This window comes from Bos indicus x Bos taurus, chromosome 19 (genome assembly GCF_003369695.1).
Source record: "Bos indicus x Bos taurus breed Angus x Brahman F1 hybrid chromosome 19, Bos_hybrid_MaternalHap_v2.0, whole genome shotgun sequence".
Taxonomy (NCBI): domain Eukaryota; kingdom Metazoa; phylum Chordata; class Mammalia; order Artiodactyla; family Bovidae; genus Bos; species Bos indicus x Bos taurus.
The window spans coordinates 35,321,674-35,345,817 of record NC_040094.1 but is presented as its reverse complement, the minus strand read 5'-3'; the positions used below and the strand labels follow the sequence as shown (position 1 = coordinate 35,345,817).

General features: G+C 59.7%; 2 protein-coding genes across 4 annotated transcripts in view; one reads left to right on the top strand and one right to left on the bottom strand.

The window, feature by feature from the left end:
- Nucleotides 1–1,464: 1,464 nt before the first annotated feature.
- SLC5A10 (solute carrier family 5 member 10) overlaps nt 1,465–24,144 on the top strand; it is a 55,001-nt gene continuing 32,321 nt past the window's right edge. Inside the window, exons 1-9 of one of the 3 annotated variants that reach the window (XM_027517182.1) lie at nt 1,465–1,658; nt 4,604–4,675; nt 4,930–5,034; nt 5,335–5,394; nt 6,035–6,139; nt 10,626–10,731; nt 10,992–11,072; nt 12,649–12,854; nt 18,204–18,339. In XM_027517182.1, coding sequence (XP_027372983.1) covers nt 1,545–1,658; nt 4,604–4,675; nt 4,930–5,034; nt 5,335–5,394; nt 6,035–6,139; nt 10,626–10,731; nt 10,992–11,072; nt 12,649–12,854; nt 18,204–18,339 — 985 coding nt within the window. In that variant the 5' untranslated portion in view covers nt 1,465–1,544. The remainder of the gene's footprint in view (nt 1,659–4,603; nt 4,676–4,929; nt 5,035–5,334; nt 5,395–6,034; nt 6,140–10,625; nt 10,732–10,991; nt 11,073–12,648; nt 12,855–18,203; nt 18,340–24,144) is intronic. The other 2 variants (XM_027517184.1, XM_027517183.1) reach the window with 2 other exon arrangements.
- FAM83G (family with sequence similarity 83 member G) overlaps nt 12,350–24,144 on the bottom strand; it is a 29,131-nt gene continuing 17,336 nt past the window's right edge. The window contains exons 4-6 of the mRNA XM_027517181.1: nt 20,747–20,871; nt 18,847–20,092; nt 12,350–13,399 (exon numbers count right to left, since the gene is read on the bottom strand). Of these exons, the coding sequence (XP_027372982.1) occupies nt 12,992–13,399; nt 18,847–20,092; nt 20,747–20,871 (1,779 nt within the window). The 3' untranslated portion in view covers nt 12,350–12,991. The remainder of the gene's footprint in view (nt 13,400–18,846; nt 20,093–20,746; nt 20,872–24,144) is intronic.

Genomic DNA, 24,144 nt, shown 5'->3' with positions numbered 1-24,144 from the left:
CTGTCCTGGGTGAGCTGGCCCAGAGGAGTTGGATCTGCGAGTGTGGTCAGGGGAGGCTGGAGGAGAGTGTAGACTGTGATTGGACTGCCGTGTGGAATTTCTTCTCCATTCCCTCCCCTGCCACCCTCCCCCTGGCCCCATCCATCAGCTCATGTCGGCCGTCTCTCCCAAGGCCTTTTGATCAGACAGTGGAGGGGGTGGAGGACTCTGTCTAAGTGGTATATTTCCTTCTGAGACCCAGGCTATGGAGAGGGGACCAAAGATTGTTCTTTCAGCTACTTCCTCTCTAGGAGACCAGTTTAATAAATCTGGACATTACCCAGTTGGGTCCCTCTGCAGTACGAAGTGACCTTTTGAGTCATGATGCATTTCCAACAATGAGTAAGACATCTGAGAGCTTAGCTGGCTGAAGGTGAGGGTGGCTGGGGAGGACGGTCTGGGCCTGCCTGAGTTTACCGTAAGCAGCGACTTACTTCTTCCCGGTCGAGTCCTGCATGTGAGGGGGATTAATCTTCAAACCCCCCGCCTCGGTTACCAAGTAACAGTCACGGTTGGCTTTGCAAGCCGGTGTTCCCAGTGCAAGCCACTCACTCATTAACACTTCTGGAAGGGCTGCATGTCAGGGTAAACTCCAAGTGCTCTGTGAAGCCACAGGCCATGTCACCAAGAGCTGCCCAGCTGCATATACCGATTTAATCTGTGAGCAAGCATCTGAGCAGGAGGGACATAGTGGACCCAAGCCATCACTGCCACCACTGGGGAGCATCTGGGGTTGATACAGGGCCGAAGCCCAGCTCTGGCCCTCAAGTGGCTGGATGGGGGCAGGTGGCCACCCTCCCACTTCCTTCCCTGACTGTGACCCACAGCACTTACTCTGAGCACAGAACCGGTCAGTGAGCAGAAAGGTTAAGCATGGCCCAGCCCCTGGCAGATGCTTGCTCAATGTGGGGCCCAGTATCCGTGGTGCTGGGAGACCAGGGGACCCAAGGGGATGATCAGGAAGGGGCTCTTGAGCCTGGTCTAGAAAAGAGGACAGGAAATGTGACAAGCCTCTAGTGTCCAACAGAGCACATTCTAGGACTAGGACTGCTGTGCCTGGAAGTGACCCAAGAGATGCAAATCACTGCCAAGGGCCTCGCGGTCCACTTGAGGCCTGAGGGCTGTAGAAGGACATGGCTGCTGTCATGGCAGTATCCCCAGAGGAGGGGCATTTGCCCCCATCCCTCCTGCTCCTTACCTTAATTGCATGTATTTGGTAACAAGCCTTTTCTTTCTGGGACAATTCTGGTTCCTCTGGGTCCACTAGACCCCTTTACATTTCCCAAGTCTCCTTTGTGTGTAAAGAGGCGCCCCTCCCCCAGGGGTCCCCACCGGGGCAGGGGAGGGGATGGGGTGGAGAAGACCCAGCTGCACTTTGAAGCGTGCACTGTGGGCTGGAATGTCACCGTCGTGCTGGTTTAATCATAAATTTACTGCCTGCCAGGAAGCCTTCTGCTCTGGTCCAGCCCTCAGTCCCACTCGCTCAGAGCCGGCTCTGCTGCAGGATGGCTGTGGACAACTCCACCAGCGACGCCCATACCCCCGGGCGGCAGCTGACCGTGGTGGACATTGCCATCATCGCCGTGTATTTTGCCCTGAACGTGGCCGTGGGCATATGGGTGAGAGGACAGTGGTGGCACAGGCTGGGGCGGGCGCTGGGGCGTGGGAACCGTCCGGGATGTCCCTGGGCATGGCATACTCTCTCTGGAGGCCCGATGCCCTTGGGCCCTCGTCCCAGCCCCGGGGAGATTTGCCGGAGACCTTGACCAAGCCCCTTTCTCTCTTTGGCGACAGATTCTCAAGTCTCTAAAGTGAGGAACAGAAAGTGTCTCTAAGGGCAGGTAGAAAGGGATGCTGGGGGCTTCTGTGCAGCTGATAAGCTGGGTGCTTGGCACAGTGTGCAGTCTTCTGCTTCCCCTCTGATGTCAAATGGGCTCACAGAATCACAGGGGTTCTTGGCTGCGCCCACACCAGCTGAGCCAAATCCAGGGCGGGGCAGTGGCATGCAGGGCCTGGGGTCTCTGTTTTAACAACACCATGTCCACCAGCCTTGCCTAGTTCATAAGCCAGTTTCTTCAGCCTTTGAGAAGAGAGAAGGGCTTTAGGCCACCACAGGCTCCAGCAGCAGTGAGGCCATTGCTATGCAGGTGCTGTGCGCATTTCCCCCCCCAACAGCCCCATTTGCAGGTGAACCCCGGGGCTTCAGGGGGCAGGGACTTGGGCAGTGAACCCAGGACCCTGCCCAGAGGGGAGGGTCTCCTCCATCTACTCCTAATCCTGGGTGGGAGGTGGACACAAGCCAGCCAGTCTTGTCTCCAGAGCTCCCCAGGCTGGTACCCCTGAGCCCTTACTGGCAGTGGTCTTCCTCTCCTGGTGGAGAATGAGAAGCCCCTCTTATCTTCTCTGGCCATGGCCCTAGTACTAGGATCCTTGGAAGTTGCTCAGCTTTTTGACCTTCAGGGTCTTTATCTGTAAGACATGTATCACTGCCTGGTCCTAGGTCCCAAGTTCCCAAATGGGAGAGGTCTTCTACCTGAGATGACCACACATAAGGGACCCTGCTGCTGCTGTCGATCCTGTAGTAGAAAGTGCGAGTGGTGGAGGTAGAGGTGGAGATGGTGGGGGGCAGGGGGCACTGGAGATGATGGTGGAGGCGGGGGAGGGGCTGGTGGAAGTAACAGCCACAGTGACTAGAATTCATTCTCCTGTGATTAAATAGTAACTCTCAGGCAGCCCAGTGCTGAGTGTTGGGAAAGTTGGGTCTGTGTGTTCTGAGAACAGTTACTTAACCTCCTGTTTCCTCAAACACACCTCGTAGATCTGTACACTCGTCTCTCACAGCTGTTCCAAAGACCACAAGAACCCAGTGGATGTGAAAATCCGTTCCAACCAAGTGTACTGTGTTCTTGGGAGCACCGTGCTGGGGGAGGAGGGGCCCCTGCGGTGGAGGCTTTCTTTTTTAAAAAATATTATCATTACTATTTATTAATTTACTTCCTGGTCTTAATGACCCAGATAACCACAACAGTGTGGTCACTCACCTAGAGCCAGACATCCTGGAGTGTGAAGTCAAGTGGGCCTTAGGAAGCGCTGCTACGAACAAAGCTAGTGGAGGTGATGGAATGCCAGCTGAGCTATTTCACATCCTAAAAGATGATGCTGTTAAAGTGCTGCACTCAATATGCCAGCAAATTTGGAAAACTCAGCAGTGGCCACAGGACTGGAAAAGGTCAGTTTTCATTTCAATCCCAAAGAAGGGCAATGCCAAAGAATGTTCAAACTACCACACATTTGTTCTCATTTCACATGCTAGCAAGGTCATGCTCAAAACCCTTCAAGTTAGGCTTCAACAGTACATGAACCAAGAAATTCCAGATGTACAAGCTGGATTCAAAAAAGGCAGAGGAACCAGAGATCAAATTGCCAACATCTGTTGGATCATAGAGAAACCAAGAGAATTCCAGAAAAACATCTATTTCTGCTTCATTGGCTATACTAAAGCCTTTGACTGTGTGAATCACAACAAACTGTGGAAAATTCTTAAAGAGATGGGAATATCAGACTACCTTACCTGCCTCCTGAGAAACCTGTATGCAGGTCAAGAAACAACAGTTAGGACTGGACATGGAACAATGGACTAGTTTAAAATTGGGAAAGGAGTGCATCAAGACTGTATATTGTCACCCTGTTTATTTAACCCCCATGCAGAGTACATCTGAGTACATGCACAGTACATGAGGAATGGGACAGGCTCTGTGACTTAGGTAGCTTGGGACCCCTGGAGCTGGAGTGAGTCAGGACCACTCAGTCAACCGCTGGGAAAGATGAGGTCCTTGTAGGAAGGGAAAATGCTGTGAGAAAGCCGTTGGCAACATCCACTACATCCTTGAGGATAAGAGAACACGATAGAGAAAAGCAGGGGCTAAGACCAGGGCGGCTCTGGAGGTGGGGCAGTGCACCACCTACACAGCTGGACATGGCCATCCTGGCAAGATGGTGAGAGTCCTCAAACTGTACTGTGTTCAGTGTGGCTGGATCATGAGCACAGAAAGAAAGCAGAGGTCAGGGGGCTGTAGTGGGACAGGCAGCCAGCAGTCATATCAGAAGCTTCGAGTGGTGGGCCCAGACAAACCAGCTTAGTTGTCCTGACCGTCTGGGCAGCAGAGAGCAGACAGTTGGAGTCTGGAAGAACCAGGCCTGCATGTTGATGGACTCGTGTTTCAGCAAGTAGTGATGCCTCTTCCTCTTGGGGGCTGGGCGATGGTCTGCGGTGTGGATGCACGTTTGTTCATCCGTCCATCCATCCATTAGCTGATGAGCCTTTGGGTTGCTTCCACCCTCAGGCTGCGGTGAGTTACACAGCTGTGAGCAGCCACGTGAGGGGGTCATTCGAGCACCTGCTCTCAGCTCTCCCGGATGTAGCCGGGAGCAGAACTGCTGGGTCTCGGGGCCACCTGTGTGTCCCACTCTCTGGGGAGCCAGTGCACTATTTCCCACGGTAGTGGCACATTGTTCCCTGCCTCTGGCCCAGCGAAGGCTCCAGTTCCTGCCCCTGTCTTTGCAGTCCTCCTGCCGGGCCAGCAGGAACACAGTGAGAGGCTACTTCCTGGCCGGCCGGGACATGACGTGGTGGCCGGTGAGTGCCCCCCAACCTCTCCCACCCCTCCTTGCACTAGGGCCACATCTGACCCCTAGGTCAGCCTGCATCTGCATCCCTGCTGTCACTTCCTGTGTCCTCCTCACACCCAGAATCACCCCCAGGCCGGGCCAAGGAGGCAGAGATGGGGCCTAGGCCAGCAGGGGTCCCTGAGCGGCCGTTGTGGGAGGCAGGTGGTAGAAGGCGTGGAGAGGGCATGACTGATGCTAGCTCCTCCCCTCTCTCTCCTCCAGATCGGAGCCTCCCTTTTTGCCAGCAGTGAGGGTTCGGGTCTCTTCATTGGGCTGGCGGGCTCGGGAGCGGCTGGAGGCTTGGCGGTGGCTGGCTTCGAGTGGAATGTGAGCTCCAGAGGCGGGTGTCCGCTGTGGGTGGGAGTCGGGTGGGGTGGGCAGCAACCTTGTAGGTGCTGGATGGTGCGCATCAGAGCCCACCCCTCCATGGCCAGAGGCAGTACCCAGCAACCCAGAAGGCCAAGATCCAGGCAGACAGGGTTGATGGGGAAGTCGGGTCTACAGAATGCTGCAGGCAGGGAGCCCTGAGCCTCGGCCATCATCCTTAATGTTCAGGGCTGCAGAGAGGAGGCGGGGACAGTTCTTGACCCTGTATGCCCTATCCTTACCTGCCTCTGACCCCCACAGGCTACCTATGTGCTGCTGGCCCTGGCATGGGTGTTTGTGCCCATCTACCTCTCCTCGGAGGTGAGTCTGCCCAGGGACAGCCCAGCTGGGGGCCTCGGGACAGCCAGGCCTGGGGTGGAGTGGGTGGTGGCGATGGGCAGGACCCCTGGCTTCACACATGAATTGGTAAGTGAAACCACAAGTCTCAGCTCTGGGTTTGTTTCTAGTCCAGCTTAACATTCCTATCGACCCATGGAGTCAGGTCCCCTGGGCCCTCAGCCCAGGGGCCTTGTCTGTTGGTCTCTACTGTACCTGCATGTTGCATCTGGAGGAGGATGCTCCATCTACCTGAGCACACAGGCTGCACACCTGGGCTGCAAGTCACATCCTCAATTATGCCGCTTCTTTGGTCCCAGCCGGGCGTCACTAAGTCTGGTGGTTCACATTTCCTGGATGTCTCAGTCTCGTACTTCCCCATCTAGCCAGAGCTCATCTGGATTTGTTATAACAGCCTTCCAACTTGTCCCCTGCCCCCAGCCACAGCCCCCCATGCATCCCTCCTGTCTCAGCCTGCTACAGCCCAGCCTAAGCCCCTCACCATGTGATCGGAAGTGTAAGCCTGGAATTCTAGGCCTGGTGCTGGGGCTGTGAGATGCTCCGGGCCCAATTGCTAGCTGTGGCCTTGAAGCACTGAGCTTAGCCCGCCGGCCTATGCCCCTAGATCGTCACCATGCCTGAATACATGCAGAAGCGCTACGGGGGCCAGCGGATTCGCATGTACCTGTCTGTCCTGTCGCTGCTGCTGTCCGTCTTCACCAAGATATCGGTGAGCCATCCCTTCCCCCACCAGCTTCTGGCCAGCTTAGCCGTAACATCCCTGCTCTGGGGCCCTCAAAGTGACCGACAGCCCCTGATCAGCCTCTGCCTTGTCTGACAGCTGGGGAGACCAAGGCCCAGAAAGGCACACTGACTTGCCCAGGATCACACAGCTGCACCAGGGCCCTGGGAGGGGGCAGAATGGAGCCCTGTGACTCCTGCTTTGCCCCTGGGTTCTTGTCTGGGCTCTGGGTCCTGGTTCTGGCCAGCCAGGAGTGCCCACTAGGGGGCGCCCAGAGCCTTCTGTCTCTGGCCCAAGGTGGCAAGTGGCTGTCAGCTCCACTGCCAGGCTGACTCCCCTTTCCCTGGGGGACCTGGCCTGGGCACATCCTGTCCACATCCTGGGTCTCACAGGAAGCCAGGATGGGGGAGCTGGTCCCAAGCCCATGGGGCCTCCATGGCCACTCCAGGCCTGTGTTCTCCCTCCTGAGTCCCCATCACCAGCCTGTCCCCAGAGGCCATCCAGCTGCTCCAGCTCTGGCAAGGCTCAGAGGTGGACAGCGGTCCCTGCACAGACCAAGCCTGGTTCCTCCCTCCTGCCTGGCAGCTTCTGCAGGGGTGTCCAGGGCTTCCTCCTCCACGACCCCAACCCCGGGACCCCCGGGAGCCTCGGCCAGGCCTCCACCTGGGCTGCCAGGCCCCTGCTGGGTGGGCGTGGGTTTCCAGAGGGGGGTTGGTTAGTAAGCCGGCCCTGCCTTTTCTCCTAAGAGGGCCTCCCCCAGGGGTTTCTCTTAGAGGGGGCGCTGCTGCCCTCCAGGACAGCTCCCATGTGCTTCCTCCTCCCTCTCCTGCCCCACCTGAGCCCCCTGCCCCTCTGGAAGCAGGGACTCAGCACGGTGGGGGGTGCAGATATAGCACAGGGGGTGGACCTCAGAAGAGAAGGCGGCGTTCCTGCTGGCTGGCACAGAGCTGGGGTCTAGTGGAGAAAGGGATGCTGATGGGGAGGGCAAACGCCAAGGAGGCGGGGGTGGTGTGGGATGCTTTGGCGGTGGTCATGGCAGGGGGCTCAGACCCTAGGGGTCAGACATTTCAGGACCAGAGGAGGAGCCGGTGGGGGGTGACAGGGAGCAGCGGGCCTGGGACTGACCAGCAGTCACACAGCTGGACCGAGGCTGCATGTTGCTCTCAGGGGCTGCTCCCACCCCAGGCCAGAGGGCTGGTAAGAGGTGAGTAAGGGATCTGAGTGTCCAAGGAGCCCAGGGGCTTTGAGCAGGGGTGACACGTCAGGCTTGTGTTAGTGCCGCCACCCTCCCCCACCAGAGGATGCACTTGAGCAGACAGGGGCAAGAGGTGAGGGGCAGGGTCTGCCAAGGCCAACCTCTGGGCGTAAGGGGTCCCCCAGCTCGTTTGTCCTGTTGGTGGCTCTGAGGCAGAGTTCACATCCCACACTCAGAGCCTGGACAGGGTGTCCAGAACGGTGGGGGAGTAAGTAGGGAGAGTCCTTAGAGGACACTTTGTGCACAGCCCTGTTTACAGACAAGATGGTGGAGACCTAGGGAGTGATCAGGGTGAATCAGGCAGAGACCACGGTTAGAGCCCAGAGTGCCGATCACTGTCCCACTTTGTGATGAGGTGTCTCAGTTGTCATCATTCAGTCGCTCAGTCATGTCCAGCTCTCTGTGACTCCATGGACTGTAGCTCACCAGGCTCCTCTGTCCATGGGATTCTCCAGGCAAGAATACTGGAGTGGGTTGCCATTGCTTTCTCCAAGGGATCTTCCAGACCCAGGGATCAACTCCTCATGTCCTGCATTGGCTGGTGGATTCTTTACCACTAGCACCACTGGGGAAGCCCCAGGTGACTCAGTTTACCCACCTATAAAATGGGAGGGAACCCACTGATGTCAAGGCTAGGGCTGCATGGATGAAGTGGGAGGAAAGCAGGGGGAATGCTGATTGCCAGGCCAGGCCTTGGAGGGACTGGGCTCCCCTGACCAAGGCTTTGGGCTGAAGCTGTTTGCAGCTCTGGAGCCCAGCCGGGCCCCTGAGGCCCTGACCTCACTGGGCGGAGCCCCTGGAATGCCCCGTGTGTCCACATGCCCAGGACTCACCCCAGTTCCAGCCTGCTCAGAGACCATAGGGGCCCCCTGCTGCCAGCCTCAGGCAGGGACACTAGTCTACAGAGAGAACCGCCAGATGACCCCAGGGGGCCTAAAGGCTGGAGGGTAGCTGAGCTTCATCACTGTGTGCTCCAGGCCGGTCACTTAACCTCTGGACAATAGAGAAACCCGGTCTGACACCCTGGGTCATTTAGGGGCTCGAGGCCAGTTGCTTCAAACCTCTGCACCTGTGTGCCCCTCTGTGGAGTGGAGCGGCTCCCTCAGGGCTCCCACCTGCCCCACCCCAGCTTCCCCTGCTCTGGGTCTGCAGAGGCCAGGGGGCTGGTAGGGGCTGAGCACCATGCCGGTGGTGCTCCACACGCACCCCCCACTTTACAGACAGGGTCCCTGGGGCTCAGGAGGTAAGGTGACCTGCTCACCAGGTTCACAGACCCAGGGCTCTTAGCTCCTACCCAACTGCAGCTTGCCTGGGCCCCCAGGACAGAGTTCAGCAGAAGGAGGGGTCCAATGGGGCTGGGGGACAACCTGGAGCCTGAAGTTGACTGCACACTTACCTGGCCTCCAGCAGCACCAGGAGCCTTTACAGAGGCCGCTCAGGGTCCCCGAGTCCCTCCTCCACACCCATGCCCTTGCTGTCCCCACCGTCCAACCATTACTCTCGGAAGGAAGTCCCTGGGCTGCAGAGCAGTTTGGGAAGCAGGGCGTCGGGGGCAGGCTGAGTCCTGAATGATGCAGATATGGGAATGTTCCTGGATGGAGGGACCTGGGTGAGCTGAGGCCTGGAGGCAGCAAAGTGCTGGGCATGGAACAGCAGCCAGTCTGGTGTGACCAGAGTCACTTGGGCTTAAAGGCAGAGCCTGAAGGCTGGGCACACAGACTAGGGCTCCCTTCTGAGGTGACTAGGGTCTGGGGAGGGGCCTCTTTTTTTTTGGCTGTTCTGGATCTTGGTTGCTGTGCAGATTTTCTCTAGTTGCAGGACAGGGGCTTCTCACTGCAGTGGCTTCTTTTGTTGTGGAGCACAGGCTCTAGGCACACGGGCTTCAGTAGTGGTGGCACGCAGGCTCAGTAGGCGCAGTTCACGGGCTCTGGAGCACAGGCTCAGTAATTGTGGTGCATGGGCTTAGTTGCCCTGAGGCCTGTGGGATCTTCCCAGACCAGGGATAGAACCTATGTCTCCTCTACTTTCTAGAACCCGCCCCCTGCTCCCATTGCCTGGCCACTCCCATCTCTGATACTTGCCAGGGCCTGACCATAGGGAGGTCCCTTCACCTCCCTGTTCCTGGTCTGATGGAGTGGGGTAAAGAGGGGTGGGGCTTGGAGAGACCTTCCTGCTCTTATATTCAACAGCTCTGGGCTCCTCAGCTTGGGCTGCTCTGGCTCGCTGCCAGGGGTGGGGGCAGAGTGAGGGGCCACTGTTCCTAGAGCAGCTTGTCAGCGTCCCCACACTGGCTGGTCTCTGCTCCAGGAGAGGGGAGCGGGGGAGCCTGGCGAAGCAGGGGCCTGAGAGCCTGACTTCAGCAGGGCTGCTGGACCCCTAGCTGGGCCGGTGCTCTGGCCTCACGCAGACTGTCCCCCATGTGGCAGCTGACCCGTGGCCTTTGGAGCCTCTTGGCCCCACAGGCTGTGTTTTGGAGTATCTTCCTGACATGAAGCAGGTTTGGACACTTGGGGGTGGGGCCCCTGGTCTAGCCCCTGGGTCCTGCAGGACGGGGTCCTCCCTCCTTCTCCGGGCACCCACTGCACAGTGAAGGTGTGTGTGTATGGTCTGTAAGGCCTGTTCCAGCACTGATATTCTCAGGCTCACCCCAGAGCCCTGACTGTCCTGTGCTCCCCAGAGTCTGGGACAGCAGGACTGAGTCCAGTTCAGCCCCTGGGATCAAGCTCCAGCCTGAGACATGGTCCTGGATTCAGTTTCAACCCCATGGGGAGAGTTCAATAAGCAAGAGCGCCCCTCTGTTCCCCCAGCCTGGCCGGCGTAAGCCTGGTCTCTTCTCGGGGGCTCTGCCTAACAAGGAACAGAGCACAGGGACCCATTTTACACAGAAAGACGTGGGTCTGGAGACTGAGACACAGGGTCCTGTGCTCTGAGACCCACTCCTCCCCAAGGAAGCCCTCCAGGACTCTCCTTCTCCATCCCCAGGCAGGAGCCAAAATGAACAACAGGCTGCTCCCTGGTGGGTAGGGGGCGCTTAGGACTTTATTAACATCAGCAATGTCCCCTGCCCACCATTGTCTACAGCCAGGATGCCCGCCCCTGCTCAGGCCAGGCCCTGGTGGGTGAGGCGGTCTCCCCTTCCAAGGCCACTGGGCAGGCGCGTGGTGCTCTGGGTCCTGGGGTCGCCTTGGGCCTCTACACATGCTTCTTTCCCGTCCCCAGATTGACCTGTATGCGGGGGCCCTGTTCGTGCACATCTGCCTGGGCTGGAACTTCTACCTGTCCACGGTCATCATGCTCGCCATCACGGCCCTTTACACCATCGCAGGTGCAGCACCCGGGGACACACGGGAAACTGGAAGCTAGCCCGTGGGGGTTCGGGCACCTCCTCCTGTAGCCTGGGACCTGGCCGGTTTGAGCCAGGCACATGGGCCTCTGCAGCTGCTCAGCCGGCCTGGTTGCTGTGTCCACCTATGCCAGGGCAAGGGGCACGGGTGTGGGACAGCTGTCCCTCCCAGAGCTCGGTGGCCTCCCCGTCCCTCCCCCGTTGAGGCCAGGCGCCTCCAGCTCTGTTGTCTCCACTTGCAGGGGGCCTGACTGCTGTCATCTACACAGACGCCCTGCAGACGCTCGTCATGGTGGCGGGGGCCGTGATCCTGACGATCAAAGGTGAGGGCCATGGGCCTATCTAGTAGCAGGCCCCCCATGTCGGCACTGGGGGTGGGTGTCCCCACGAGGCCAGGCTGTGGGGCCCTCAGCCCCCTGCCAGCCTCCCCTGAGTGGCAGAAGCCTGTTCCCCTCTCACCCCAGCTGCCCTGTGGCACTTCTGTCACCAGCTCAAGCTGGCTGGTGTTTGGCTGCAGAGCTGACGCAGGAAGCAGGGCCATCCATATCCACCCTGGCTCAGTTATGGGAGGTGGGGCTGTGGGTGGTGTGCCCCCACACCACTGGGAGACCACATACTTGCCTGGACATCTGCCCCCACTGTTTGAAACCTTGTACAAGACCCCAAGAAGTGCTGTGGCAGGCAGGACAAAGGCAGGGTGGGAAGAAGGGATTCAGACCAGCATCTCCTGGTCTGGGAACAGGGAGGGGTAAGCTTGGGGGCTGTCCCGGGGGTAGTGAGCTCCCCAACCTGGGAAGCATGCAAGCAGAGCCAGGAAGAGCCCATAGAGGGCAAACAGAGGCCTTTACAGTCTCTTCCAGACTCAAACTCTAGAACCCTTGTTTAGTGTCTGTACCTTTGCTCTGAGCGCTCACCTCGGCCTGGCCTGGGCTCCGGGTGGGAATGACGCTGGGGGCTGTGGGGAGGGGGTGGGGAGCTGGGCCTGGGGCTGCCTGGGCTTTGTGTACCTGCCTCCTCACAGACCAGGGGCCTGTGTCCCTGGAGCCCACTGCAGGAAAGCACCTGGGCAGCCAGGCGCAGTCTGGTTAGGGGTGGTGGGGCAGTGACCACAGACAAAGCAAAAGCCACAGGCTTCCCTGGTGCCTCAGCTGGTGAAGAATCCTCTTGCAATGCGGGAGACCTGGGTTCAATCCCTGGGTTGGGAAGATTCCCCTGGAAAAGGGAAAGGCTACCCACTCCAGTATTCTGGCCTGGAGAATTCCATGGACTGTACAGTCCATGGGGTCACAAAGAGTTGGGCACAACTGAGGGACTCTCACTTTTGGCCCAGACCCCAGGGCAGACAAAGAACAGGGAGTGGTGAACGTGATCTCGGCTCCGGCCAGCTGGCTGGCAGTGTGGCCTTGGTGGCTCTCCTGCCCTCTCGGGACCCTGTTTCCCATCTCAGAGCCATACCCCCCTGCCCCCCAGCCACTCTCAGCTCCACCAAAGTCTCATCCTTCGGAAGCCCCTGGGTCAGGACATTAGCCCTTCCGACTACTGGGGAAAGTCCTCGAGTGCCAAGGAAAAGACGCGTCTGCGTCCTCGAGTCGACAGTGAGCCTGGTGGGGGGCCCCCTCCTGGCCGATGGGCATCCAGAGGCTGCAGGACATGGGGTGCCCACGTGCAAAATGTTCCTTTAATATTATTACTTTAAATACAAATAAAATAGTCTTTTGAATTCACTTTTTTTTAAAAACCCTCTATCTCCATACCTTTCCAGACATTGGGAAAGGTAATGGGAAAAAGTTGAGTCTCCTGTATTTGTGAGACTCCTGAGTTACTTGTGAGATGAGGGCAGTGGGGCCAGGAGTCACAGCCACTGGCCGCTGACCATCACCATCCCACCCGCCCCTGTAGCTTTCGAGCAGATTGGCGGGTACGAGCAGCTGGCAGAGGCCTACGCCCAGGCCGTCCCATCCAGGACCATCTCCAATACCACGTGCCACGTGCCCCGGGCAGACGCCATGCATATGTTCCGAGACCCCTACACCGCGGACCTCCCGTGGACTGGGATGACCTTCGGCCTGACCATCATGGCCGCCTGGTACTGGTGCACTGACCAGGTGAGGGTCCATGTCGCCGCCCTCCCCCATTCCTGCCTTCCAGGGTGCCTGTGGAGGTGCAGGTGACCCAGGAACCCCTTCATGGTGAGCCCAGGCTGGGCAGAGGCCATGGACGGTGTGGGCCCGGGCACGGGGTGCTAGGGGTCCTTGTGGTCCCGGGGGGCATGGGCCCGCCGTTTAGAGTCAGATGGGGCCCACTGGCTGCCACCTGTCCTGGCCTTCAGGTGCTTTGACTGGGACAGTTTGGAGTACGGGATTCCAAAGGGGCTGGGGTGTTCCTCGGTGGCCCTGCTGTTGGCCAGGGCACTGGCATTTCGGGCCGGCCTTGGGCTCCCAGGACCCGGCAACATGCGGGGCCCTGGGCCGCTCTTGGCCTGCCAGTGCTGGGGGCCTGCCATAGCCGGGCCTGCTTTCCTGCTAGAGCTCTGGGCACCGTCGGCAGTGGGGCGGAACTGCGGGGGTCCCAGGGTCCTCAATGGCCGCGGGAAGCCGTCTTTCTCCCTGGTGCCTGAGGCAGGGGCTCCGTAGTGGTGAAACCGCTGGCCCTGGGGGAGACAGAGTGGACAGGTGAGACCCAGGGGCTGGAGCCAGCTCCATCCCTTTGCGAGGGCTCTGGCCTGCAGTGAGCATGCCTGGTTTTGCTCCCTGGCCCTGCCCCCAACAGCTGGGGCTCCTGGACACATTGCCTTCCCTCCTCTGTGCCTGTTTCCCCACAGGTTCTACGGGAGTGATCCTGCCCTTGTGGTCACATCAAGGCCAGTGCCTGCTCCTCCCCAAGCCCCTGCCTGCCTCCCCCATCTGTAAGGGGTCAGATGGGCCTCCACCTGGGCCTGGTGCCTGGGGGCGGGGTCCCCCTCCCAAGCTGGCACCAGGTGGCCTCAGGGGACCACGCTCCCTCCCTGGGCAGAAGCAGATGATGTCCTGCCTGCCTGAGGGCTGTGGGTACCTTCAGGCAGCACTCAGGTGGGAGGAGCCCTCAGGGGCACTGGCCTGACTGACCACTGTCCCTGATTCTGGACCACGGCACAAGGACCCCACCCTGGGAGTGAGGCCACCTGGCTGGGAGTCGACCCAGCCAGTCATGGTGGAGTGAACGGGGACAGACTTCCTGGGAGGCGGGCCCAGCAGTCCCATCCACAGGACGGGACACTGAGGCCAGGGTGGGTGCCAGCCGGTGAGGGGCACTCTGCATCTCCCAAGTGTAGGTGTTCCATGTGCTCGCCAGGAGACCCTGCCTGGGTTGTAACTGTGGGACACAATCCAGGTGGGAAGGATCCTGGGCCTCAGTTTCCCCAGCTGTGATAAGTGACATGGTCACATGCTCGAAAGTCCCTGTAGGCTGTACCCACTGCAGGCGTCTGCCCAGCACCTGGGAGGACTGAGGCCCAGCCCTGGTGAGTGAGGGTCTGGACGAAAGGCCAGCAGTGGAGGGTGGGCAGGGGGTGCCAGGCAGCCCTGTGGACCAGTCGCAGCCCCTTCCTCACCAGGCACCTCTCATTCCCTCCCCGCTTAGCGTGGGCCTGGCATGGCCCTGCATCCAGGGACGGGACAGCACTCAGGAGATTCTCCCATGAAGGCCGAGTGAGTCAGCACACAGGCTGGCCTGGAGGTCAGGGCTGGATCGGCCTCCTTCCTGGATAAGAAGGTCACACGGGGAGGCAGAGGCACTGCTGACCCCATGGGGGTCCAGAGTGCCAGGAGCTTGGGGCCATGCCTGGCCTCAGCCCAACCTCCCTGTCCCCCTCCTGCTCAGGCTGGGTTTACCTAGGGAACCGCTGGGCCTCAGACCAGATCCCCAGCCACGCAGGTACCCATCCACTGGGTCCTACTCAGCCCCTGATCCAGGCAGCCCTACGGTGTGGTCAGCACCATGTAGCAGCTGTGTGTGCTGGGGCCATGAATGCTTTTCACCTTCTTCAGACATTTCTGTGTCTCCCAGCTTGGCCACAGCGTGTAGGTGACACTCAGAACCCAACAAAACCAATGAAACAGGAGGAGGGGCCTGGCCAGGCACTGGGCTCCCCTCTGGGGGCTGCCGTACCCTCCCACTGCAGCTGCTCGTCTGCACACAGACAGGAAGGGCCCTGGGCCTGCCCACTCTGGCGGTGCTGGAGCGCACTTGGTCCCGTCGTGGCTGTAGTTTCAGATGGACCGTCCCTCTTGGGCAGCAGCTGGGTCTGTCTGCAGAGGCCACAACCTTCAGGATCTGCTGCGGACCGGGCGCCATGTTGAGTGCACAGCCCCTGTCACCCTCGTTCCCATGAGCTCCTCTCTTGTCTCCATCTCACAGCGAGCATCTAAATGCTCCTGGGCCAGCACATGGGCCCTCTGTCAGGGTGACTCGCCGCCAGTCAGCCAGAACTGGGCTTGGCTGGCCACACGAGGCCTCATCCAGGATGTGCAGTAACCCTGAGGGTTGGGGGTCACATCCCACCTTGCAGGCAAGGACACAACACTTCGGGGCAGTCCTGTGGCTGAGCAGGGAGAGGGAGCGGCCTCAGGCGGGGCCTCTATGGCAGCGGTGCTGATGCTGCTGGGGACGGCGCGGTGGTCCTGGCCTGGTCTGCAGGGGCACCACTTCTCCAGCTGTGGAGTGGGGCAACCATAACTGTCCCTCCCCAGTCCCGGGCCTGGCCACCGAGAGAGTATGGAGTGAAATCGCAGAAGATGGCAGGGATTCAGGGAAACGCTCCTGTGAGGAGTGCAGCCCCAGCTCTCGTAATCACAGGACATCAAGGGGAGGGTCTACAGAGAACCACAGCTCACCCCCACTGCAGACAGGGAAACTGAGGCCCAAAGTGAGGAATGGAATGTCCCAAGTCAGAGCTGGTGGAGAGGAGGTGGAACCAGCCTGTCCTGCAACCCCCGTGCTGCCAGCCTGGCACTGGCCATGTTTTAAGAAAAGCAAAGGCAGTTTATTCTGAACTGCAGCAGGGGAGGCGGCTCCCATACCTCACGTTTGGCAGAAACTCAAAGGCAAGCAGAGGAGGGGGAACCTCTGCAGAGGCACAGAGGGGAGGCTGGGGGGGGCGCCGACGGGAGGCCACCAGCCTGGGGACGCAGGAGGCAGAGACTGAAACGGGGCGCCTGTGAGAACTGTCAGGGTCGGAGGACGAGTTGGAGACAACAGTTAGAGAAGCTGCCAGTTATTAATTAGGTCCTGGTCACCTGGGGCTGATCGTTACAAAGTCACCGTGCAGCTTCCTGGGCGGGTGCTGGAAACAGCCATCTGCCTTCCTGCCTGGCTCTGAGAGACATCAGGGCAGTGGTTTCCCAGGCAGGCTGCCGCAGGTCGTGGATCAGAGTACTATAGTTTTTTTCTATTGGTCGAGCCACAAGGCTTGTGGGATCTTAGCTCCTCAGCCAGGGCCTGAACCCAGCGCTAACCACTGGACCACCAGGGAAGTCCCAAAGTTCTATTTCGGTATGCAGCTCAGCCACCGTCCATGCGCTGTTCAGTCTGAATGGGATGGGCTTCCACAGTTAGAATGTGTGAGTATGCCTCCAAGGACACACTTTCGCTTTTGGATCTTGAGGTGACTATAACAAGAAAATTGCACCGAAGCCTAAATTTTCAGGGATCACCATCTCTGATCCAGAGCTCCTTTATCGAGCAAGTTTACAATCTTCAGGGCATTTTCTGAGATGTTTAGAGGGACCTCTGAAGAAGCTCATGACAGTTTCTCTTAAGGGTGCCGAACCTAAATGGGCACCTAGAGGCACCTAGGATGGACATTTGCAATTTCTAGCCTTTAGAAAATCCACTTTCATCAAAGCAAAGGTTTACCCTAAAACAAAGGCTTGTGTCCACGCCTATGCACAACCCTGTGATTCTGCACTTGCTCCCCAGGATGGTAACTGTCCCCAAGCAGCAGACCAGTAGGCACCTAACTGCTAGGTGCTTAATACCTTCACACAAGCAAGAACCCGGGAAAAGATGGAGAAAGATCGCATCGAGGAAGCACCTGAGGTCCTTGGTGAAGAACAGGCTATAGGGGCTTCCCTGCTGGCCAGTGGTTAGGAATCCACCTGCCAACGCAGGAAACACAGGTTCAATCCCTGGTCCAGGAAGATCCCACATGCTGTGGAGCAACTAAGCCTGTGCCTGAGGCCCATGCGCCTAGAGCCTGTGCTCCGCAACAGGAGTAGCCCCCGTCTCGCTGCAACTAGAGAAAACCCAAGCGTAGCAATGAAGACCCAGCACAGCCAAAGATAAAAAAAAAAAAAAGTCTGCAAGCCTCTATTTCCCACGTGTGTCCTTCCCGCCCCTTTGCTTTGATGTAAACGTAGGTAATTTTCTTCAGCTGATGAAAAGGTGCTGGAGGATGAGCCAGGGAGGGTGGAGTCGCCAAGTGAACCCAAGGAATGTTCTAGTGGATTCCATTGGCTGCACCCTTAGAGCTTTGTAAATTGCTCTGTCCCCGCCTGATTTAGCAGAAAAACATCTATTTTAGAGCTCACCCTGACTGGGACCCTGTAATTAATTGCTTCACCAACAGCCATGTCAGAGGCAACTGCTAGGAGCCACTTGTCAAACTCGTGTGTTTGGAAAATAAGTGAAAATCACAAAGAATTTCTACTTCTGAACTGCAGGAAGTGATTTAAACTGCAGAATAGCAACCGAAAAATACTTGCATTTAAAAGTTATAGACTGCACAGCTGGGAACATACTAAAAACCATGGAGTCGTATGCTTCTCGTGGCTGAACTGTGTGTGAATCATATCTCGGTAACGCTGTTTAAAGTCCCATGTTCTTAACAAGTAGAATCGTGGTGTCAGAACTGGAAGGATCTCAGATGCCATCAGTTCCGACTACCCCCTCCCATTCTGCAGATCTGGAAATTGAGGCCCAGATAGGCGTCGCCTGCGGCTGCATGAGAAGTTGCCCTCATGTTGCAGCTTCTAGCTCCTTCCACAACTGACACACAAGCTTCCCCAAACCCAGGTCCTAAAGCTCCAGACCTCTGCCTGGGACACAAAACACAGCTGGAACCAGTGTCTACTCCTGACACTTGCATGAGCCTGCCGGCCTCTCGTGACAGCGCAGGAGGTGGCGGGAGGGTGTGGGGGGTGGTCCCTGACACCGCTCCATGGTCTTCTCCAGCCCTGACAACTGCCTGCCGGAGTGACAGGCCGGGCAGGACCAACACTCCTCTGCTCGACAGATGGGAAGACTGAGTCCTGGAGAGAACCTGGGCCCCAGATGCTCAGCCTGCCAGCAGGGGTGCTGTCAGGGGTCAGGGAGGGTGTATCCAGGGCTGACAGGTCAGCTTCCACTTCACGCACTCCCTGAGCCCCGCGGAGGCGGAATCCGGGGCAGCTGGGACTCACCCTCTCCCCTGCCCCCAGGTCATCGTGCAGCGGTCACTGTCTGCCCGGGACCTGAACCACGCCAAGGGGGGCTCCATCCTGGCCAGCTATCTCAAGATGCTGCCCATGGGCCTGATGGTCATGCCGGGCATGATCAGCCGCGTGCTGTTCCCAGGTACGACACGCTCCGGGGGCGGGACTGCAGGATGCCGAGGGTGCCAGGAGGAGAGGCCAAGGACAGGCAAGATGTTTCCCGGCCTAGGGGAGCGGGGAGGGGCATGGTTCCTGGGCCACAGTCAAAGGGATCCACACGGAGGTAGCTGGATATGAGGTCCAGGCAAAGACCACCTACTGCTGTGTGACCTCGGGGTGTGAAGGAACACCTCTGTGCACCGCCATCCCCTCATCACAAACTCGGGAGCAGACCACTCGCGTGACCCTGCACACTTGTCACTTCTGGGCATGCTACATGTGTCTTCTTCTGGCTCCTGGTCCCTGGCTCAGGCTACCTCTGTGGAATGCTGGGTAGTAACCTGCCGCATGTGAGCCCTGCCTGGTTGCTACCACCCCCCACCATAAGATCTCCCCATAACAAAGAAAGCCATCAGCACTGCGGATGCCCAGCAGGTGGCACCTGTGGGTGCCCAGTCCTGGGGGTGGGGCTCCCAGGACCCCGACCCACCTGTGCCTCCTGGTCCACAGGACGTGCGGCCTGCATTCTCCTCTGGGCGCCTGCCTCTTCTCTCTCCTGACCCTGGGCCCATGAGGAGTCACCCAGGGCTCCACCACAGGTCCCACGGGTCATATGGGGGGCGCTCAGCTGTCGGCGGGGTGCCTGGGCCGGCCCGTTGGCCACCTGCTCCGAGTGGCGTCTCCGGAGACAGGCCGAGCGATCCGTCACCTCAAAATACTCGTCTGACACGGAGGAGGAGGCCAGTGAGGCCCGCCGGGGGCCAGGGCCATGGTCAGAGCTGCCCGAGAGGCTGTCCTGGTCACTCAGGGTCACGTAGTCATCGTCGTCTTCCTCCTCCTCCCCGTCCAGCCCGTTGGGGACCACCTGTCCCTCGCCGTCGGGGTCATCCGGGGTCACAGGCAGTTGCCGCTGAAGCGCGGCGTGGCCTGGGCCCACCGTCCTGGACAGCCCATGGTCCATCCCATTGTGGGGTGATTCCTCCTCTGGAGTCTCCAGGGCCCAGCCAGCACCACCGCCCTCCTGGGCGAGCAGGTCTGCCACTGGGACCGTCCGGGGCTTGGGCACAGGCGGCCGTGGCTGGGCGTCCCCCTGGGGGAGGCTGTTCTCGGCAGGGATGCCGTCTGGCGGGGCACTGGACTGGAGGGCGGGGCCGGGGTCCTGGCTCTGCCTCCACAGCTGAGTCCCCGCCTGGGACGTGTCTCGGATCTTGATACGGTTCATCTGACTGGGCTGGGGGTTCCAAATGTTGGGGTCGATGATGTTGATGTATCCCAGGATGTCGCTGCCAGGCTCGGGGTCGGGCTCCACCCACGTGGGCAGGTAGTCGAACATGTTGGCCCGCTCCAGGTTGAGCAGCCCTGGGTGCACGGGCAGGGGAGGCTCGGGGAGGTCTCCTGGGCGCTCAGCGAGGACCGCACCCCGCACCCCCGCAGGCTTTGCAGTGTCCTGCTTCTCAGACGATGACTTGGCAATCTCGTCGGCGCTCTTGGCCTTGACCAGTGCGTACTTGGGGTTGACGAGCTTCTTGGCCACAGTGCCCGAGGGCACCAGCGGGACTGAGGGGGGCAGGACAATGGGCTCGGGCTCAGGTTCCTTCTCCATGGGGATGTCCTTGAGGCAGACGCTGTGCGACATGAGGTACAGCTCCTGGAACTGCCGGTCAAACATCTCTACCACCTGGCCCGACAGCACGGAGATCACGTTCCGATCCGTCCTGGCGGCCGACCACGTGAAGCTGCAACACAGGGACCTGGTCAGGTGTGGGGTCTGGGCCCTGGATGAGGGAGTCCTCCCCCGCCCCAGTGCACCCAGAGGCCAGTGTCCGTCAGACTGCAGCCACAGAAGGGTTTCAGGAGAAGGGAGCAGAGGCAGAGGAGGGGGCTGGAGCCCCAGGGTCAGGCCTGGTGTGGGACCTCAGGCAGCCCCATGCACCAAGCCCCTCCTGGAGGTGCAGCCTGGACAGGGTGTGTCGTCCAGCACAGTGACTTGTGCCACCATCAGTATCTGCTCGCCCACCCTGTGTGGCTGTGGGCACCTCCCAGCTCCCTGTCCCTGCTTGATGGACCCAGTAGAGCTGGGCCCTGCCAGCCTCATCCTGCCCCCACCCTTAAGCAGCTCTCAGAGTGACCGCCCTGTGAGCCCGGCCCACACTCCACCTCCGGGCTGCTGACACCTCGAGGCTGGAACAACAGTCTGGCAGAGGAAAGTGTCATTCTGCCTGCTTCTGAGACGGGCGGGTGGTGTGCGGGCGGGCCCAGTGCCACTCACACCTCAGCAGTTTGGGGACCAGTGAACCAGAATAACCAGGGTGTCATAGGCAGGCTTAAGGGCAGAAACCAGCTGGGAACTGGAGCCGCCTCTCCCCCATCCCCCGGAATGCCAGAGTCACCTGTAAGAGCCACAGATGGCCCGGTCGCCATCCACGAACATGAACTTCTGGGCCAGGGCACCCTTGAACTTGGTGGCCGACCGCGTGAAGAACTCGGTTCCTCCGCTGCTCCGCACCCTGAGATTCTGGGTTGGAGACAGGAGACGGAATTACACAACCCAGCACTGAGCACCCTACCTGGGCCTGGGGAGGGATCCAGGCGAGCGTGGACAAGAAGGATAAGACAGAGGAAGGGCCTAGAGAAAGCGGTAGTGCATGCGTGGGTCCTGGCCAAGGTGGGTAGGGGAGATGGGTCCAGCCTGGGGAATGCTACTGCAGGTCTCCAGCAGGAGGGGGAGGTGGACACGTTTCAGGAAGGTCCAGCGGATGCCTGGGGGCTGTGTAGTGGGGTATGGGGTTGCCCTGAGAGACCTGGGTCCTGCACTCGGGCAGATCTGTGGCCTTCCCAGCATGGGTGACCGCCGTGCCCACCCCCTCACCCCACCCCCGTCTCCCCGTCACCACGGTGTCCCTGTTCCCTGAGCCCTGCAGGCAGGGATCCTGGCAACCTCCCCCTCTTCCCACAGAGCCAACCCCCTGCCTGGGCATATCCCCCCTTGCTGGGCTGGCACAATCAGCTCAGGAGCCGGCCAGAGAGGTCCCAAGAGACCACGGAAGGGGAGCCAAGACCCAGAGGGAGTAGAGGGTCTCCCAGGAGTCAGAGGCAGACCTGGTCCAGCCCAGCCCCCTGTCAAGGCTAGATTCCTCCTGCCTTTCTCTGGGCGTCAGAGCCCTCCCTCTCTGTAAGTCTGTGGATGTGCTGGGATCCGGGGACGGGCTCCCCTCCCATCAGGAGAGCTTCCTGTTTGGAGGGAGGGGCAGGCATGAAAGCCCAGTGGTAGGGGGACCCCAGGGTGGGCAGGGCAGGCCTGGCTGAGACCTGGGGGTTGAGAGGATAACTGAGGGCACCCTGACGTGAAACCTCAGGGCAAGAGGCAGAGGGGCTCAGGGGGGTCAAGCATCACCCAGCTCGTGACCACCCCAGCTCCCACTCTGGAGGACTGAGCTCAGGAACTCCAATTCTAACACAAGCCCCAGGGACTCTGAGCCTGAAATCCTTTGTGTGCCCCAGTGACAGAGTTCTTACTCCCTCCCGGGGGGCCCTGTTCACACCGGGGGTGCTGGCCTGTCACGCCTTCTGCAATACCATCTGTCACCCTCACCCAGTGACAGCTTACTAAGTCATTCACTGATCCCTGCTGAGGTCCCCAGCCCACAAAGGGGTGACCGAGACAACAAGCCCACACTGGAGAGAGGGGAGCAGATAGGTAATGACCCCGGCTGTGGGCAGCCTCCCGGGAAGGCTGGCATCCAGGCTGATGTGTGACAGATGAGGAAGAGCTGGTCAGGGTGGGCAGAGGGTGCGGCACCCCAGACTCAGGACGACAAAGGCCTGACCGAGAACCAGGAGGACTTTGGGGGAGAAGGGTGGGCTATGGAACCTACAGAGTGGGGCCAGCCAGATGCTGATGAAAGACCCTATGGGGCAGTAGGGAGCCACAGAGGAATGAGAGTAGGGAACAAGGGGCGGGGGGTTCATCCAGGAAGAATGCATGCATTCACAGGGCGCAAAGGCTGACAGTGGAGGGCAGGGTTCTGTGCCTGAAGGAGGGGGGCCTGAGTCCGGCTGGACGAAAGACCTGGAGGCTGTCTCCACTCCGGCCCTCGGCCCTGGGTACTCCACGTCTGTCCCTTCTGTGACGGGTCGCAGACCCCTTGCCTGGGGAGCCCCAGGGTAGGACCCACAGAGGTTGAGGGGCAGGTTCCAGGGATGCCCACCTGGCCGTATAGCCCAGCCCAGAAGGCAGATAAACCTCTGCTCCCAGGCTGGCTTCCCCCACTGCCTGTCTGCATACAACCAGCTCAGCAGGAAACTGGCCGCGGCCCAGGACAATTAGTGCCCGTGACTTTGTACCAAACACTAAACAGGCTCAGGGACCAGAAGTCTGAACAAAGCTCCTGGAGGCGGTGTGAGGCCTTCCCCTGTCACCTGTGCCTGACCGCAGCCCTGCTCCAGAGCTTCTGTGGGTTCCTGGCCCAGAGCTTGGCACACTCAGGCCGCAGCTTCTCCTCGGCCTTCAAGGACTGAGGACTTGAAGGACTCCCCTCCCAGCCAGGACTCCCCTCCCACCAGTGTCTGCCCCCACCCTCCCCGAAGCTTGTCCCATGAAGGGCTCAGAAGGTCACCACCTACAGCTCAGAGTGTCTCAATCCGTCGGGGAGGCAGGCCTCAGCTTCGCCCGATGCTTTGTATGACTCTAAGTGACTCTCTGACCCTCTCTGGGCCTTAGTTTCCCTGACTGCGTGATGGGGGCCTGGCCTACCACTCCAGGCCTGTCCAGCCCTGGGGCCCAGCAGCAGGCAGGGGCTTGTGGTGGCTCCCCGCCATGGCAGCACCTGGCTGTTTGGTCCTGGGTGGGGGTGGGTCCGGTCCCACCCCGTGGGGCCGGACCCAGATGAGGTAACGTCTCAGGAGCCAGAGCTTGGGCAAGCAGAAGTGGAGGATCCACAAAGCCGCATTGTCTCTGAGCCTGGGAAGCCCCTAGCAGAGCACACAGCAGGTGGGGGACACAAATGGGTTGCCCTGGCCCTGGGTGATCCCCGGATCCTCGGGAGCCTGTTTCCTGATATGTATGGGAGCAGTGATGGGCCAGAAGAGGAAGATGGCTGGGCAGAGCTTCATCCACTCCCAGGGTGCCACCGCCCCAAGGGTGGATGGACGGGGCAGGGTGTGCTGGGCACAAGGGCTCCACGGAGTCTCCTGTGTACACATGGGGCTGGTGGAAGGTGGGGGGACCAGCCCAGACCCCCCTTCCCTGAGCAAGTGGGTCACTCTTGAGCTCTGGTCAAACAGCCCCAGTCCTGGTGTAAAGGGATGCAAGCTGGCCTCCCCCTGCCTCAGTGTTCTCAGCTGTGAAATGGGCCTGTCCACCCCCTGCTTCAGGGCTGCTGTGAAGATTTGAGTGCATCAGGGGAGGGGCTAGGTGCTCAGCGGCTGCTCCCTAAACTGAAGGGGACAAGGAGGGCTGTGTCATGCAACACGATGGGAGTGGCATCTCCCTTCTCTCTCCCTTCTACTCAGAGAGAAGGAGCGGGAGGGACACAGAGGAGTGGAAAACATCTGGAACGGTGTGGACTCGGGCCCAGGGAGGCAGGGATGCTTGGCCATACACAATGGTCAGGTGGCTTAGGGAGCAGACTGATTTGCCCAAGGCCTCCCAGTGGACAGGGTCCAGTCCCCAGGGACTGACGACAGCCCGCACCTGCACCCTGGCGGCTCTTTCACCCTCTAGGCCCTGCTGGCACCTTCTGGGTTGGAGGAGGCATGGGGAGGTCCAGAGACCACGCTGAGCAGGGCT